Genomic DNA, 15288 nt, shown 5'->3' with positions numbered 1-15288 from the left:
GTTGAGACTCTGCTGCACCTGGAAGCAGGCTCTCCTGGCTACGTCTTTTGGTAAGAGGCTGAACTTCCTTGGATAAAGGAAGGCACCCTTGAAACCTGACATAACCGTGTGGCAGACTCATGCCAAAATGCATGTGCTGTGCATGCATTTAATGTGTTTTACTCATGTGATTTTCTTGTGATTTATCCTGAAGTGTGGGAAAGTGTAGAAGTCACTATTTTATTTTATTTCTTCATGAAGTACAGAGGAATTGAAATGAAAGTTATCATAGACTGATTTCACCAATGAAATAATGTCAGTCAGTAAGGACTTAAAAAGACAAGCTATGCGGACAAGTGCTTGTAGCACACTGATCTCCTATCAGCTGACTATTTAATCTTTTTTTAATGAATATTTTTTTATTAACCGACCAATCACATCAAATCAAACCAAATTACATAAATTCCAAATTACACAGCCAAATTTTAAATTTTTGTTGGGGGTACCTGTTGTGACGTGGGGTATGTGATTTCAGCTCTCTTGACATAATATGCTGGAGACAGTTCTCTAGTAACACTTCTTTATTAAAGCAACAAGACTGAGACCTGAGGAGGGGAGAGCTACATTTATAGGGACAGGGAACTAGCTAGAAAGGATACATTTTGGAGGGAACAATATCAGGCAATCACAGTCCTGCCTTTTGGAGGAAACCAATAAGACAGAGGATCCAAATACAGCAGCTTAAATGAACCAATAGTAGCTGTACCCTCTGGAACCAAAAGGCAGTTACTTTACCCTACTGCAAATACAGACAATAATAATGCAGATATAAAATCCTTTGACTCAATACACAACACCCCTCCCCCCCTAGTGAGCACAGCAGACGTAATCTCTCAGGTACTGTGGGGTCCTACAACTTCTACTTGATCTCCTGACAACAGGTGTTGCCGGTTCTGGATTGGGTGTCACCTGTGGTAGGGGGGCTGCTACAGGGGTTTCGTCAGGAACAGATGGAGTCCCAGACATCTCAGGGTCCCCTACCTGTACCTCGTCATCCTGAGGACTAGCAGACCCTGGTTCATTTGCTGAAGCCCCTGGTGACTGCACCTCTGGGCCATTTTCACTCTGGTCTTGCAGCTCTGCGTCGTTAGCCAGGGATGAATTATCAGACTCCTCCCTGTTGAGCGCCCGGCCTGGGTGACCACACCAGCCACCCACCGCGAACCTCGTGAATAGTTCCTCACCCAGACCAGATCTTCAGGGGCGAAATACCTTGTTTCTCAGTGGTGCTGGGATGATCACCCTATCTCCCCACAGGAGACAACCCTTATGCATGGACAACTCGTGCTGCCTTGTCGCATAAGGCCTGAATTTGTCTTCATGCGGACCACCTGGCCACCCCCTCCCCACCCAAGTGAGCACACGGGAGAGAACAGCATCTTTCCTCGTTTTCTCAGCAATATCAGTAGCCGTTACAGGAGCCCCCGGAAGTGTTTCCAGCATCATTATGTGCTCCGCTGGAGCAGGATCCTCATTGCTCCCGCCAGGAAGGGGCAATCGAACTCAGCGCATCAGCATGGCACAACCGTTTCCCCAGCACATGGGTCAAGGTGTACTGGAACCCGTTCAGGAATATAGACCAACGCAACATTCTGGGGGAGAGAATTTGTGGCGTTTGTTTGTTCGGGTCGAACAACCCCAACAGTGGTTTGTGGTCCGTTTCAATGGAGAAATGACGACCGTACACATAATCATGGAACTTTTTGATTCCTGCCACAATTGCAAGCGCCTCTTTGTCAATTTGAGCATAGTTGCGCTCCGTGGGCGACAACGTACGGGAATAGAAAGAGATGGGCTTTTTCGACCCATCCGGTTCCCTATGACTCAGCACCGCCCCCAGGCCGTATTGAGAGGCATCACATGCCAGGACCAGCGGCTTCGATTCATCATAATGAGCAAGGACGCTCTTGCTACTCAGCATTCCTCGCAAAGAGTCAAAAGCCTTCTGCTGCTCCTGCCCCCATCGCCACACATTCTTTTTCTGCAACAGTCTATGTAATGGTTCAGCTACCGAAGCTTTCTGGGGTAAGAACGAATGATAAAAGTTAATAAGTCCCAGGAATGACTGCAACTCCGTCTTGTTCTGTGGTCGTGGTGCCTCGATGATGGCCTTAACCTTAGCATCTGTGGGGTGAATGCCTAATGCATCAATTTTAAACCCCAAGAAATCCACAGTTGGCACCCCAAAACTGCATTTTCCCTTTTTTAGTTGCAACCCCGCCTCCTTGAACTTGAGCAACACTGCATGGACACGTGCAACCAGTTCCTGTGGGTCTTTTCCAGCAATCAAAACGTCATCAAAAAATGGCAAGACCCCCGGCAGACCTCTCAACAGGCGTTCCATGAGCCCTTGAAAAATCCCTGGGGCCACACAAACTCCAAATTGTAATCTGTTAACTCTGAACGCCCCTTTATGTGTGACAATAGTCTGTGCTTCCGCTGATTGTGGGGTTACTGGCAGCTGTTGGTAAGCTTGTGCCAGGTCAATTTTGGCGAACACCTTGCCCCCAGCCAGTTTAGCCAACAGATGTGATACAACTGGAATGGGGTATGAGCTTCCCCTGAGTGCCTTATTGATAGTACATTTGTAATCAGCACAGATCCTGACTTCCCCATTTGCTTTAAGGGGCGTGACGATTGGAGTCTCCCACTTAGCGGAGTCCACGGGTGAGAGAACTCCCTGCTTGACCAATTTATCCAGCTCTGCTTCGATCTTGGGTTGCAGTGCAAATGGCACTCGCCTTGGTTTGAGTCGGATTGGGGCCACCCCAGGGTCCAATTCGAAGTCAACTGGGGGCCCTTTATAACAACCCAGTTTTCCATTAAAGAGACCAGCAAATTCTTTGCATAATGACTCACTCATCTCAGGGCAGGTTTGGATTGAATTAAGCCCTGATATACTCAGTCCCAGGGCGGGGAACCAGTCAGTGCCCAGAAGACTGCGGCGACTGCCCTTCGCAACCACCAGTTTGAGTACCGCCTGTTTGTCCCGGAACTGTACTCTCACGGCACACATTCCCATGACATGGATGCGGCCCGCTGAGTATGACTGCAAAGTTGCCGGGAAGGGCTGCAGAGGGGGCAACTTACCCCTGGGGAAGAATGTCCTTGCGGTCTGGTCCGACACGATAGTGAATCCAGATCCGGAGTCCACCTCCATGTCGCACAGCTGACCCTCAATCTTCACCTTGACGTGTGCCTTGCCTTGCGCTGGAAACTGCACGACCCTCCCGTTGATCTCCGTTACGTAGTGGCAGTCCTTTAGAACATGGTTTGCTGTGGCCGATCTGTGATGCTCCAGTCTAGGTGCTCCTGTCGCTCCCAACGCCGCCGATCTACAGACCCTGGCGATGTGACCTGTCTTTCCGCACGTCCGGCACATAGCATCCCGGAAACGACAACTCTTCCGCTCATGGTTCCCGCCACAACCAGGGCACCTGCCTCGGAGATCTTTGTGCACTGTGCAGGCCTCACGCACTGACTCGACCCCACGGACTGGGCTCTGGCTCGGAGTAGCCTCTAGCTCATCCATGGCATGCGCAACTTCTATCTGTGGCTTAGGGGCCCTGCGAATGGCATCAAGCTCCTCTCTTTCATAATTCTCCGTGGCGGTGGCCTCCTTCAAGGCTGAAGCAAGGGTAACCTCTTCTTTAGCCACGATGCGTCTTCTGGCTTTCTTGCTGCTCAGACCACCGATAAAACGATCCAGGAGAGTCTCTTCCAGATCTTGGAAGTCGCAGTGCTGAGTGAGCTTCCGCAGTTCAGCTAGAAATGCAGATACAGACTCCCCAGCACGCTGCTGCCTCTTATGAAACTCCATCCGCCGGGCCATCTTGGTCTCAGTAGGCGCTAAATGGCTTGTTAGGCAGGCAAGAATATCTTTGAGAGATGTCTCACTTAGCTTCGCTGGGGCAAGCAATGCCTTGGCCAGCTTGAAGGTCTCAGGCCCACAGTAGCTCAGGAATGTGGCCCTTCTTTTGCTGGCATCGGTGATCCCTTGAGCCACTGCGAAGAACTTGAAGCGTTCGACGTAGTTCTCCCACGTGTGGGGCTCTGATGGCTGGAAGGGCTCCAATACCCTTGGACTCTCCATTGTCCTGTGGGCAGGGTCGTCTTCTCAGCTGGCCAGTGAGTCTTGTTCTTAGCTACAATCCGGACTCTGAGGCAGGGCTGCGTTTAACCGCTCCTCAGCATTCCGGATCCCACCTTCGTCGCCAGTTGTTGTGACGTGGGGTTTGTGATTTCAGCTCTCTTGACATAATATGCTGGAGACAGTTCTCTAGTAACACTTCTTTATTAAAGCAACAAGACTGAAGACTGAGGAGGGGAGAGCTACATTTATAGGGACAGGGAACTAGCTAGAAAGGATACATTTTGAAGGGAACAATATCAGGCAATCACAGTCCTGCCTTTTGGAGGCAACCAATAAGACAGAGGATCCAAATACAGCAGCTTAAATGAACCAATAGTAGCTGTACCATCTGGAACCAAAAGGCGGTTACTTTACCCTAATGCAAATACAGACATTAATAATACAGATATAAAATCCTTTGACTCAATACACAACAGTACCCATATTTCAAGTTCCCAAGGGGATCCAATCAACTTCTTGCTTCTTACTGCTGTTTTAAAGTCCACAAATCTAACCTTATGGTGTTCACAGTACTATCCAGTCCTTTCTTATTATTTTTCCACATCTCTTGTTGTTATTTTCATATATTTTTCCTTTCTCTTTGTGACCTCTGATAGTCTCCGCAAGCTGGTTACAACAGTTTGTAATCCTGCGTGGATATTATTATTTTTATCCAGTAGCCATATCCAGACGTTTTCCATATAACATCACTTCCATACATCAAAACAGTCTTAGCGTCATTAATCTTCACCAATCTGCCTCCTTTCTCAAAACCTCTGAGGAGATTCACTAGGAATGCAGTCTGAAAACCAAGTCCGTTCTTCCTCCCAGCTATAAATCCTTTGGCAAGATGGCGACTCCGAATTAATTGCTGCGCCATTCTCAAAAGCTCTTATTGCTTCTCGGTCTCCATAAAGCATACAGTACTTTTGGTTAAAGTTTATCTCCACACAGACCTTAATCATCCTCCTTGGGTCAGTTCAACCGACAGTTCTAATGAGGAGGGGTTCTTGTAAATCACATAGAAGGAAAGTAAAAAAGGTTCCCCCCCCCATTCAGCCCCGTTGTCAACATACCCCGCCTTTGGTGTATCTTCATCGTAAAATATTCCTGTTTCTCCAGCCCGTCGTCTTCTTTCGCAGAGGTCACTTAAATTAGCAGACTTCACTCCCCTTCTTCACTTGAAATATGTGCATTTGCTTCTTTTGTAATTAATTATTCCAAATTGCTGCAACTAGTGCGCAATCAGAGACAGCGTCCAGGAGAGCCGAGGTCCACACGGGGGCATTCTGCCTAGGGCCCTCACCCCCTTCTTTCAAATTAGGGGGTGATTTATGGGCACAGTAGGCAAGGGCAGTGTTCCCCATTTCCTTGGGGCAACAAGGGAGGCTGCCTACTCCCATAACAGCCTCTTAATTACCCCGTGTGGGTCGGAGAGATGGTATTGTCGGCCATCTTCCAATGCGCCCCCTAGTGGCCCCCCCCCGACTATTTAATCAGTGTATTAGGAAGGAACACTTTCTGGAAAAAGTTTGGACAAGCACCTAAACCTTGCAGCAGCTTGAATGGTCCCTGCGAAGAAACTCCCTGTTCTTGTCAAGTCAAAGACACAGATACAGCTAGGAGGCTTATTCTCAGACAAAAAAACACTGCCATAATTGACTCCATTCCTCACAATGAGAGATGGCTCTCTGCAAAGTTTTTAATAAACCTCACTTTTATGAACCATGCATTTGTTTAAAGTTTAGCTTATAGTAATTGTGTTGGCCACAACACACTATTGATTCTTGGCTGTGCTTTTGAGGGTGATAGCTTGCAGATGCAGGCTGAGAGTTTTGTGCTTTACAAATACTTCCACCCTTTAGTAAGCTCTTGATAATGCCCTCTACAGAGAATAACAAACAAGGCTGGGGAAGGGGGACGAAGAAGAGGCCAGCTTCCAAAAGCTTGAAGCTCAACTAGCTTTAGCTCTTATTTTGTTTGATATTTGGTGCTTTAATGAGACCAGACTATGGCAGCCTCATTTTTTGAGGCGAGACCGGACAATAAGATCAACTTGGGAAGTCATATACTTTGTACCCTGCAGAAAGACATGTCCTTGCCAATGAACTACCACAACCTCTGCTTCAGTTTTTGTCCATCAAACACTGAGGAGGATGGTTATTCCATCGTGCATGCCCACCCAGAGAGATGGGAGTTTCCTCCCTTGCACAGATACGGAAGGGTAGGGAGGCTGAATGCAGCCAGGACTGGGGGCAAGACTCAGCCCACATACCACCAGGTGGCCATCAACTACTCTAAATGGCTATGAACATTTTAAACATATTCACACCCTATTACAGATTGTAGTTTTGTCATCTTCCAAGACACGTTCCTATCTAAGAAGTTGTGCCCTATAGAGCCTGCTGCTGCAGTACCAAATCCCACACCTGCATTCCTGGGAGAACCTCTGGATTCAATCTGTAACATATACACACAAAGTATGTGGTCTCCTCTAGAATGGTGGTCCTTGGTTTTTATGTGGGCATGCATGAAAACTAAAGATCCATGGAATATCTGGTTTCCCCATAATTGCAACTGACAGTACACTTAGGTCCCCAGGGTGCACTGCTGAATACTGTGCCAGGCCTCTACATTTTAATGATATTTGCTTTTAATTGACCATGCCTCAACCACTGTTGCCATTACTCACTTTTCCTCCTTTCCCCATTGTGCAAATAATCTGGCTTGTTTTTATAACCTTCCCCATTTTCTCGTTCTCTTAATTGCCACCATTTGGCCCTTTGTCTCCTCATTTCAGCCACACTGGTTTCTTTTGTTATTTTACCCTTTGCAAGAATGAAAGTTGATTGCATTCAACAGCACAAACAAAACTTTAAACATATCCCACTGCAGGTTTCCCAGGCTCTGGAGGCCTTCAGCCAATCTGCTTTCACTCATCTCACATTCATTCAGTGGCTGCTTCTCTTAAGTCCATTCCTTTGGTGCAATTATTTATGTAACACTGAAACAGGACACCGTGCTTTACTGGATGAATAATAAACCCAAGAGGAGACAAAGGGCAAAAAAGATACTGCCCACAAAGAATCCACGAGCTGAAAAGTGCATCATCATCAACATCATTTTAAAAAACAACTGCAGTTAGTATTGCCACTTACACAATGCCAAGAGAGAATACATTCCCAGAAACAGGACAGAGTTTACATTAAGTTTGCATATGTGAATGTATGTGTCTAGGTTCTACAGTAGAAATGATTACTAAATAGAATGAAATACATCTAATCTGTATAGAGACTGTTACTAGATATGTGATCCAGTTCTTGGTACCAGTTTGGATTAAGATTCTACAGTCTCAGTGCCATTTCACTTCAGTTCGCACCCTGTTATTTTTAACTCTTCCTGATCTGGTCTTTTAGTGTTACAAAAATAATGCTATTGTCCGTGAGCCGGTAATTGCCTACTGAAGTATGCTTCTTGCTTCAGAGTTATTGTCTGCTCCAGCGCATGTGCCTAGCCAAGAGCGGTCCCCCCCCCCCGAAGAAGCCTGACACCCCCAACCAAAGCCTGCCCCTGTAATGTCCTCTTTTTGATATCCCCCAAAATGCTCAACAACTTTGGGGGGGGGGAATCTCCTAAAAAAGCTCAGCCACTTTGATGAATCCCCTAAAAAAAGTTCAGCTGACCCCCCCCCCCCAACAAATACCCTTGCTGCACCCAAGCAGCAGTGAGCAGGAGGATGCTATGGCCCCCACCCTCGGTTACTGCTCTCTGTCATCTTTGCCTTGTCAGCTAGTTAGTATATTGCCAAGGCAATGGGGTAGCCCAGCTCACACCCCCCCCCCAGGTCAGATTGCTCAAGACAGTTGCTCATCAAATAATATTGAAACAAATTCAAAAATAAAACTCTAAGAACAAAACACACAAAACATGTTACTGGGGATATCTGCAGAAAGTCGCTGCAAACAGAGCAGACAAAGCAGAGTTTAGGCCAGTTTGATGCTTGGTCCACATGCAGCGAATTCCAGCCCCCCCCCCCTTTCTGCCCTCCTTCTGGCCCAGCAGCTTACGACTGATGAGCACATTTGAGGCTCCTGCTCGGCTCCCCCTTCTTAAGTCTTTTTCTTCAGATCACCCTTCCCATAAAGGACTGCCTTTTTGCAGCCCATCAAACAAAGAGCTCTTTTCTAAAGCAGGACACATGGCCACCCTAATCTAATAGTACCATATTTTTCACCCTATAGGACACACTTTTTCCCCTCCAAAAATGAAGGGGAAATGTGTGTGCGTCCTATGGGGCGAATGCAGGCTTTCGCTGAAGCCTGGAGAGCGAGAGGGGTCGGTGTGCACGGACCCCTCTCGCTCTCCAGGCTTCAGGCAGCTCTCCGCAAGCCGTGGGAGCCTGGTGCAAAGTCGCGCAGCAATCCCAAGGCTTGCGGAGAGCTGCCTGCATCCAGAAGCCTGGGGCGCGCCCCGGGCTTCGGGCAGATATCCACAAACCTGGGGAGACCGGTGCGACTTCCCGCCGGGCTCCCTAGGCTTGTGGATAGTAGCCTGTTCTGGGGGCTAGGGTCGGGGGAATTTTTTTCTTTATTCCCCCCCCCCCCGAAAAAACTAGGTGTGCCCTATGGGCCGGTGCGCCCTATGGGGCGAAAAATACTGTATTTCCTGGCAGAATCCGAGACCAGGGAGAAGAGTCGGTAGAAGAAGACTGGAAGAAATTTAAAGACTATCTACAGAAACACTGTAAAATTAAGGAATGCTAGAAGGATGCTGGAATAATGAAGTTATGTGGTTTTAGCAGTAATGCTATAAAGGGTTAAGTAATAATGGATTGTTAACAGGTCAGAATGTAAAGTTACAATATATTAAGATAAATTAGTAAGATAAAAACAAGGATGGAAAGGATTTGCTGAAATAACCAATTGAACTAGAATACAAAAAAGGGAGGCATGAGGAGGTCAAGGAAACAAGTAAATGAAAGATAAGACATGGAAAGATGGATTTGTTTTTAATTGTTTTTATTTTTTCTCTATTTTGTATTTTCTGTTTCTCTCTTTCTTTTCTTTCTTTTTGTAATTTTTTGAAACTTTAATAATCATTATTTTTTTAAAAAAGAAAAATACGGTATTTCGTTAAAAGAGTCCCACGGTTGCATTAAAGCCATTGCTATTGCAGGTTCTAATATTCTGCAATATGATAAATGCACCCAAGAGCTAGGCCCCGGGTGCTGCCTTTTTGCAACATGCAAATATGATTCTTTATCTTTGCTTTATCTACACAGCACCATCAATGCGCTTTGGAACGTGCCAGAATTTTAAAAGGAAAAGCTTCTGCTCTGAGGAGTCTACAATCTACACATACTCATTTACATATACTCAGGGCCGAAAACCATTTCGTATCTTGTATTGCACTCTGCAGCAAGTCCATATCACCAAGTTTCATATCTGCAGCAACTAATTTTCCCATGAAATCTAGCAAAACATATCCATTGTGTCTGAGAAAGGGGGGGGGGACCCACCTGCAGCAATTTAGTTCAATATTATAGCTGGACTGACCAAAACATACGAAGGTCAAGAGACTTGCCCAGAGTCAGACAGGAATCAGCGGCTCAATTTGGAGTCATGCCCAGGCCCCTTTTGGCTATCAGCAATATTAAGCTAAAGTCTCCCAGGCATATCTGACAAGGTTTCAATTGTCTCATGTGATACAAAGTACTTCATAACAAAAGTTACAGATAGGTAGCCGTGTTGGTCTGCCATAGTCAAAACAAAAAAAATTCCTTCCAGTAGCACCTTAAAGACCAACTAAGTTAGTTCTTGGTATGAGCTTTCGTGTGCATGCACACTTCACACTTGGTATGAGCTTTCGTGTAACAAAAGGACAGAGGGAAAAGAACAGAGCTAGTCAGATCTACACAGGAAAACACATATGCCAAGATGGTACATTTCTCAAGGCCTGAAAGGTTAATCCATTTTCCTAAAGCCATACTATTCTTTCTGGAAAGGTGAGAAAGACAGACTATAAGCCTCTTCAGATCCTGAAATAGACACTCCCACCCCTAGTTTTATTCTTACTGCCAGGATTTTAAGTTTTAGACAGAGTCAGTGTGGTATAGTGTATTTTGTGGTCTCATTTTGTATTTTTTGTTGTGAACTGCCCTGTGATGTTCGAATGAAGGGCGGTATACACATTTAATGAATAAATAAAATAACCACATTCTAGAATTATGACTAAACTTTAAACTGTGGTTAATTTTAACTGTGGTTATTTAAACAAGCCTTGGTATTAAACATAGCATAGTCTCAACATTTAGCATGACTATCTGAAGGTGAAAACATGGGCTCAAAACAGTAGTGCTCACTTGCTGGTGCAAATTGGCAAACATTTTTTTATATTTTTTGCTTGCAAAGCAGATTGGTGGCAAGAGTCATGGTTGCAGCCAGTCCTTCCACCTTTGGATTGACAACGGGAAACCCAATCTGGTCCCGGCTTCCAAGCAGCAGAACCCTGGGAGCCAAGCAGAACATGCCAAACAGCCAAACAATGACTCTGCTGCACTGGCTCCCAGGACCAAGCCTCCCCAAAACAAATGAGGCACCACAATCACACATGTAGTTATACACGTAACCCCCCACATTTTCAGCATGGAGATCCTGAGTCTCTCCCCGACCTGAACATGCAACAATAAATAGAAATAGGATTCCAATATTGGCAGTTGCCAGAAACAAAATGGTTAGATTGTAAGGCACAAACAAGTGTGGCAATAGAGGGCAGCCACCAGACGCATGACATACCACCAACCCTGCAAAATGTGCCAACATGCTTCTGTATCAGCAGTGACTACAGATGTATAATTGGTTATGCAGCTCAGTGGTGAGAGTGTCTGTTTTGAATGCAGGAGGCCCCAAGTTCAGTACCTGTCTGAATCCGGAGCCCCTGCCGGTCAGGACTGCTCAGAGTGGTGGTCCACAGCCCAGTGCTGGTCCCTGACTCCACTACAGCCCAGGTTGGGTGGGACACTTCCGTGACCAAATCCAGTCCAGGGCCCACTAGAGAAAATAAACGGCTTGTCCTCGCAGCAAAGAGTCTGAGAAGCACGGGTGTCTTGAGTCAGAAGGACCAATTACCTGACTCTGTATGAGGCAGCTTGCTATGTTCCTATGTACCTATTGGATTTTCCTTGGTAAGGGGAAATCTGGATGAAATGTTTAAAGAGGAAGTCATTTGTGTTGGCATTTTGATGATCACAGCCTTGTTTAGATACTGCAAAGCAAAACAAAACCAAAGACCTGTGGGCATAAGCATCACCGATTCCATAATAAACTCCCATCTGGAAGCATCCGTATTTTCATGTACCATTAGATGAAGTGGAACTCCCAAGAGAATTATAAGGGTCTCAATAAGACACAGGTCTGAGCAGACATGCATAAGCTTGTGCTCTTAGCCTTTAGTAGGATCAGTAATGCTATCTTGCTTTTCATAAACCTCTTCACGCATTGGTCCCTGCATTTGGCTTCCTTTGTGGCAACCAGCGCTTCTGGTGTTTACCCCTTGGCACAGTTGCAACAAAGTTGCGGCCTTCCTTTATGTAATGGCTGCTTATTGTACCTCCTTGATGAGCGGTGGTTGTGGACCGACGTGGCGCCTCTCTCGCTGCATCTGTCTCCCTACCTGCCATGCTCCCCTTTCTTCACTTGTAAAAGCAGCTGTAGAATAACTGGTAAAAGATTTTAGCAAGGGCTTCCGTATGCCAGATGCAGGTGTCCTCCTCCCACTAACTCACGGGTGTCAAACATAAGGCCCGCGGGCCAAATCCGGCCCGCCAGACCTCGCCATGTGGCCCGTGTAGCCGCCACCGGCCGCCGGCCACCAGCCTTCACCTTTTATTCTCGCTTTTTTTTTTTTTTGACACAAGAAAGCCGCCTCTTCAGCGCATGCGCGGCAGCCTACAAGCCAGAGAACGTCTGCCCTCTAGCGGCACCGGCCGTTCTACACAGGAAACCTCCACTTTACATGCATTCAGGAAACCTCCACTTGTTTTTATATTGAGCACATGCCATCCTGTGATGTGACAGATCCAACGGCTGCCTGAACCCTTCTCTCCTGTACTGTAAGTCCTACAGATACAACCGGCCCTTTGAGGGTGACCAAACTGCTGATGCGGCCCCCGATGAATTTGAGTTAGACACCCCTGCACTAACTCATCTATTCAAAAATCGGTCAGGGAAATGCCAGAGGTGTCATGGTGTAAGATTCTAAAGGGTGAAAAATTAGGCAGAATAGTGGGCCCGTTCTCTCATGCTATATTCGATAACCTCAATGTATCACCTTTAGCCATTGCTCCCAAGAAGACGCCCAGTGAGTTCCACATAGAATCATAGAATCATAGAGTTGGAATAGACCACAAGGGCCATCGAGTCCAACCCCCTGCCAAGCAGGAAACACCATCAGAGCACTCCTGACATATGGCTGTCAAGCCTCTGCTTAAAGACCTCCAAAGAAGGAGACTCCACCACACTCCTTGGCAGCAAATTCCACTGTCAAACAGCTCTTACTGTCAGGAAGTTCTTCCTAATGTTTAGGTGGAATCTTCTTTCTTGTAGTTTGGATCCATTGCTCCGTGTCCGCTTCTCTGGAGCAGCAGAAAACAACCTTTCTCCCTCCTCTATGTGACATCCTTTTATATATTTGAACATGGCTATCATATCACCCCTTAACCTCCTCTTCTCCAGGCTAAACATGCCCAGCTCCCTTAGCCGTTCCAAGATTAACAATCTGTCCCATCCAAAATGGGGCTCAGTACATGACGTCATCCCTCAGGAATTGTGTACTGTGTGTTATGCTTCCTTTGATCATGTGATGAAGCTGATCAAGGAGTGTGGATGTGGGGCGTTGCTCGCAAAGTGCAACATGGACTTGGCCTTTTGCCTGCTTCCTGTTCATCCTAATGACTTTCACCTGCTAGGCTTCAAATTCCAGGATCAATGGTACTTGGATAAGGCAATGCCTATGGGGTGCTCTATCACAGTACATTTGTAGAATGGGCCACTAAGCTTAAGTCCTGTTCCGGGCATATCACACATTATTTAGATGATTATTGGCCCAACAGGTTCAGATTCCTGTCAGGATGTGTTATATTTATTCCAACAGATGGCTGCTGGCTTTGGCATTCCTTTAGCAGCGGAAAAAACAGAAGGTCCTGCCACTTCCCTGTCTTACCTGGGCATTGAGTTGGACACCATGCAACAAACATCCCGCCTGCCCCAAGCCAAGCTGGATCCCCTTAGACAGCTTCTCATGTCCTTACTCTCCTTAAAAAACAGCTACTCTGCACCAAATCCCTGTTAGGCCACCTAAAGTTTGCATGCAGAGCCATTGCCCCAGGGTGGTGGAGGCTCTGCAGCTGAGCACGCAATAAGCCGATTGATGTAAAGTTTACCAAGGACTAGCTGACCACATCCTTTTCTCAGTATTCCATCCTGGCTGTGATTTTTGCTGTTCAGAGAAATGCGACACTTACTTCCTGAGTAGTGTTTTGGTCTCGGCAGAGTTCTGGCTCCCATCTTCTTCACAGTTTGAGATCTCCAGGTTTCCATATCTAAATGCAACAGGAAGATATAAACTGTAGGCAGCGGTTAAAAATAAATGGGTGGGTGGAGGGGAGAGCCATGTTTAAGGAATCCGATATTAAGAGCTGATTAAAAACTCCCCTGGTCCCTAACTAGCAAATAACAGGAAGTTTAACACCGCTGGAAAGCTGCTGCCACAGGACCAGCTAAGGAGCTGAAAGGCAGTAAATAAGTGAAATGCAGCCTTTCCTCCTTCTCTTGTCCCCCACCAGCTGCTTCGTGGCCATCAGTATACTAAGCCAGGTAGATAGCTCAGCAGTTCCAAATGCGAACTCTTTTTTACATAAATATTTTGTTTAAAAGACCTGATTACACAAACTCTCCATCAGGAATATGAAAATGTCCATGCTTTCTAGGGCTCCTTTTATAGGACTGTATTATTCATTTATATATTATTTCTGACTGTTCCAAGGGCTCCAGGGAAGTATCAATGCATAAAATAAGTGCTTAAAAGTCTTCTACAAACAGCAGGCAAACTTCTAAAAGCTAATGTAGCAAATCAATTATATACATAAGGAATGAAGAGCTTGGTACTAACTTTCCTAACCAATGCAGAATTTGAATTAGCATTTTAGTATTTTTGCATGTTCATACTTTCACTACAGTTTATATGCAATATATTTGAGATGGGGAACCTGTGGCTCTCCAAATGTTGTCAGACTCCAACTCCCATAAACCCCAGTCAGCATGACCAATGGTCAACTCCTCTGAACATTTTTTTATCCCTTTTCTGCAGCATCACTTTCTTCTGTTGTAAAGTGCATTGGGTATGAATCAGTACTAAATTTTTATGGTGTTATCTGTGGAATTGCAGAACAAGCACATGACCACTGCGTTGGACACACTTAATGTCTGTTTAGTGTGATCTGGTGCCTCCCGCTGTGAGAAGACTGTGTGCTATGAACTGAAGGTATTGAGGCACTCTCTGCGGGCAGCAGGACCTGAGCTTTCCATGTCACACTGAGGAGATTAAAAGGAGGGAAACAGCATGCCTTGCTTGGGCCCACTGAGCTACTGGCTCCCCCCTCCCCACTCACACACATCTTCCCACATTTGTATATGAATTAAAGAATGCAGCATGCAATTAGAGAATAACTTGTTCTCAAAACTACTACATGGTAAAGAATCTTCCATACTGACAAACCAGAACATTTTCTTTATTAAGGGTTGCTTCAGACTGTGGGGATTAGCTGCCAAGGGTTCTTTGTCTAGTGCACAGTCAGTGGCATGCCAAAGCTGCTACGTAATGTCACAAAGAACCCCTAAATTTGCAGAGGGATATGTAAGAGAAAACATGGGCTAGAATGAAATGAAATAGAATTATTTTAGGTTGAGAGCAAATGAAACACTATTGAGAAGTAAGGCAACTACAGAATCACACCATGGGTGTGGCCAGGACTTTTGTTAGTGGGGGAAGAACCGTTGTGATTGGTCAGTTAAGTATTCCTTCTGTTTTACTTGATAGGGGGGCAGCTGCCCCTCCCTTTG

General features: G+C 46.0%; 1 protein-coding gene and 1 long non-coding RNA gene across 2 annotated transcripts in view; one reads left to right on the top strand and one right to left on the bottom strand.

Annotated features, from left to right (window-relative positions):
- RGL1 (ral guanine nucleotide dissociation stimulator like 1) overlaps nt 1-15288 on the bottom strand; it is a 137460-nt gene that overhangs the window by 35763 nt on the left and 86409 nt on the right. The window contains exon 5 of the mRNA XM_083743837.1: nt 13692-13769. Within this exon, the coding sequence (XP_083599963.1) occupies nt 13692-13769 (78 nt within the window). The remainder of the gene's footprint in view (nt 1-13691; nt 13770-15288) is intronic.
- On the top strand, nt 9309-13681 carry LOC310846917. The gene is made up of 3 exons (XR_014565623.1): nt 9309-9882; nt 10034-10175; nt 13322-13681. It is a non-coding gene; the product is annotated as an uncharacterized lncRNA (long non-coding RNA).

This window comes from Podarcis gaigeae (assembly GCF_964106915.1).
Source record: "Podarcis gaigeae genome assembly, chromosome: 6".
NCBI classification, from domain to species: domain Eukaryota; kingdom Metazoa; phylum Chordata; class Lepidosauria; order Squamata; family Lacertidae; genus Podarcis; species Podarcis gaigeae.
Note: the sequence above shows the minus strand (reverse complement) of the source record. Positions and strands in the feature narration are given on the sequence as shown.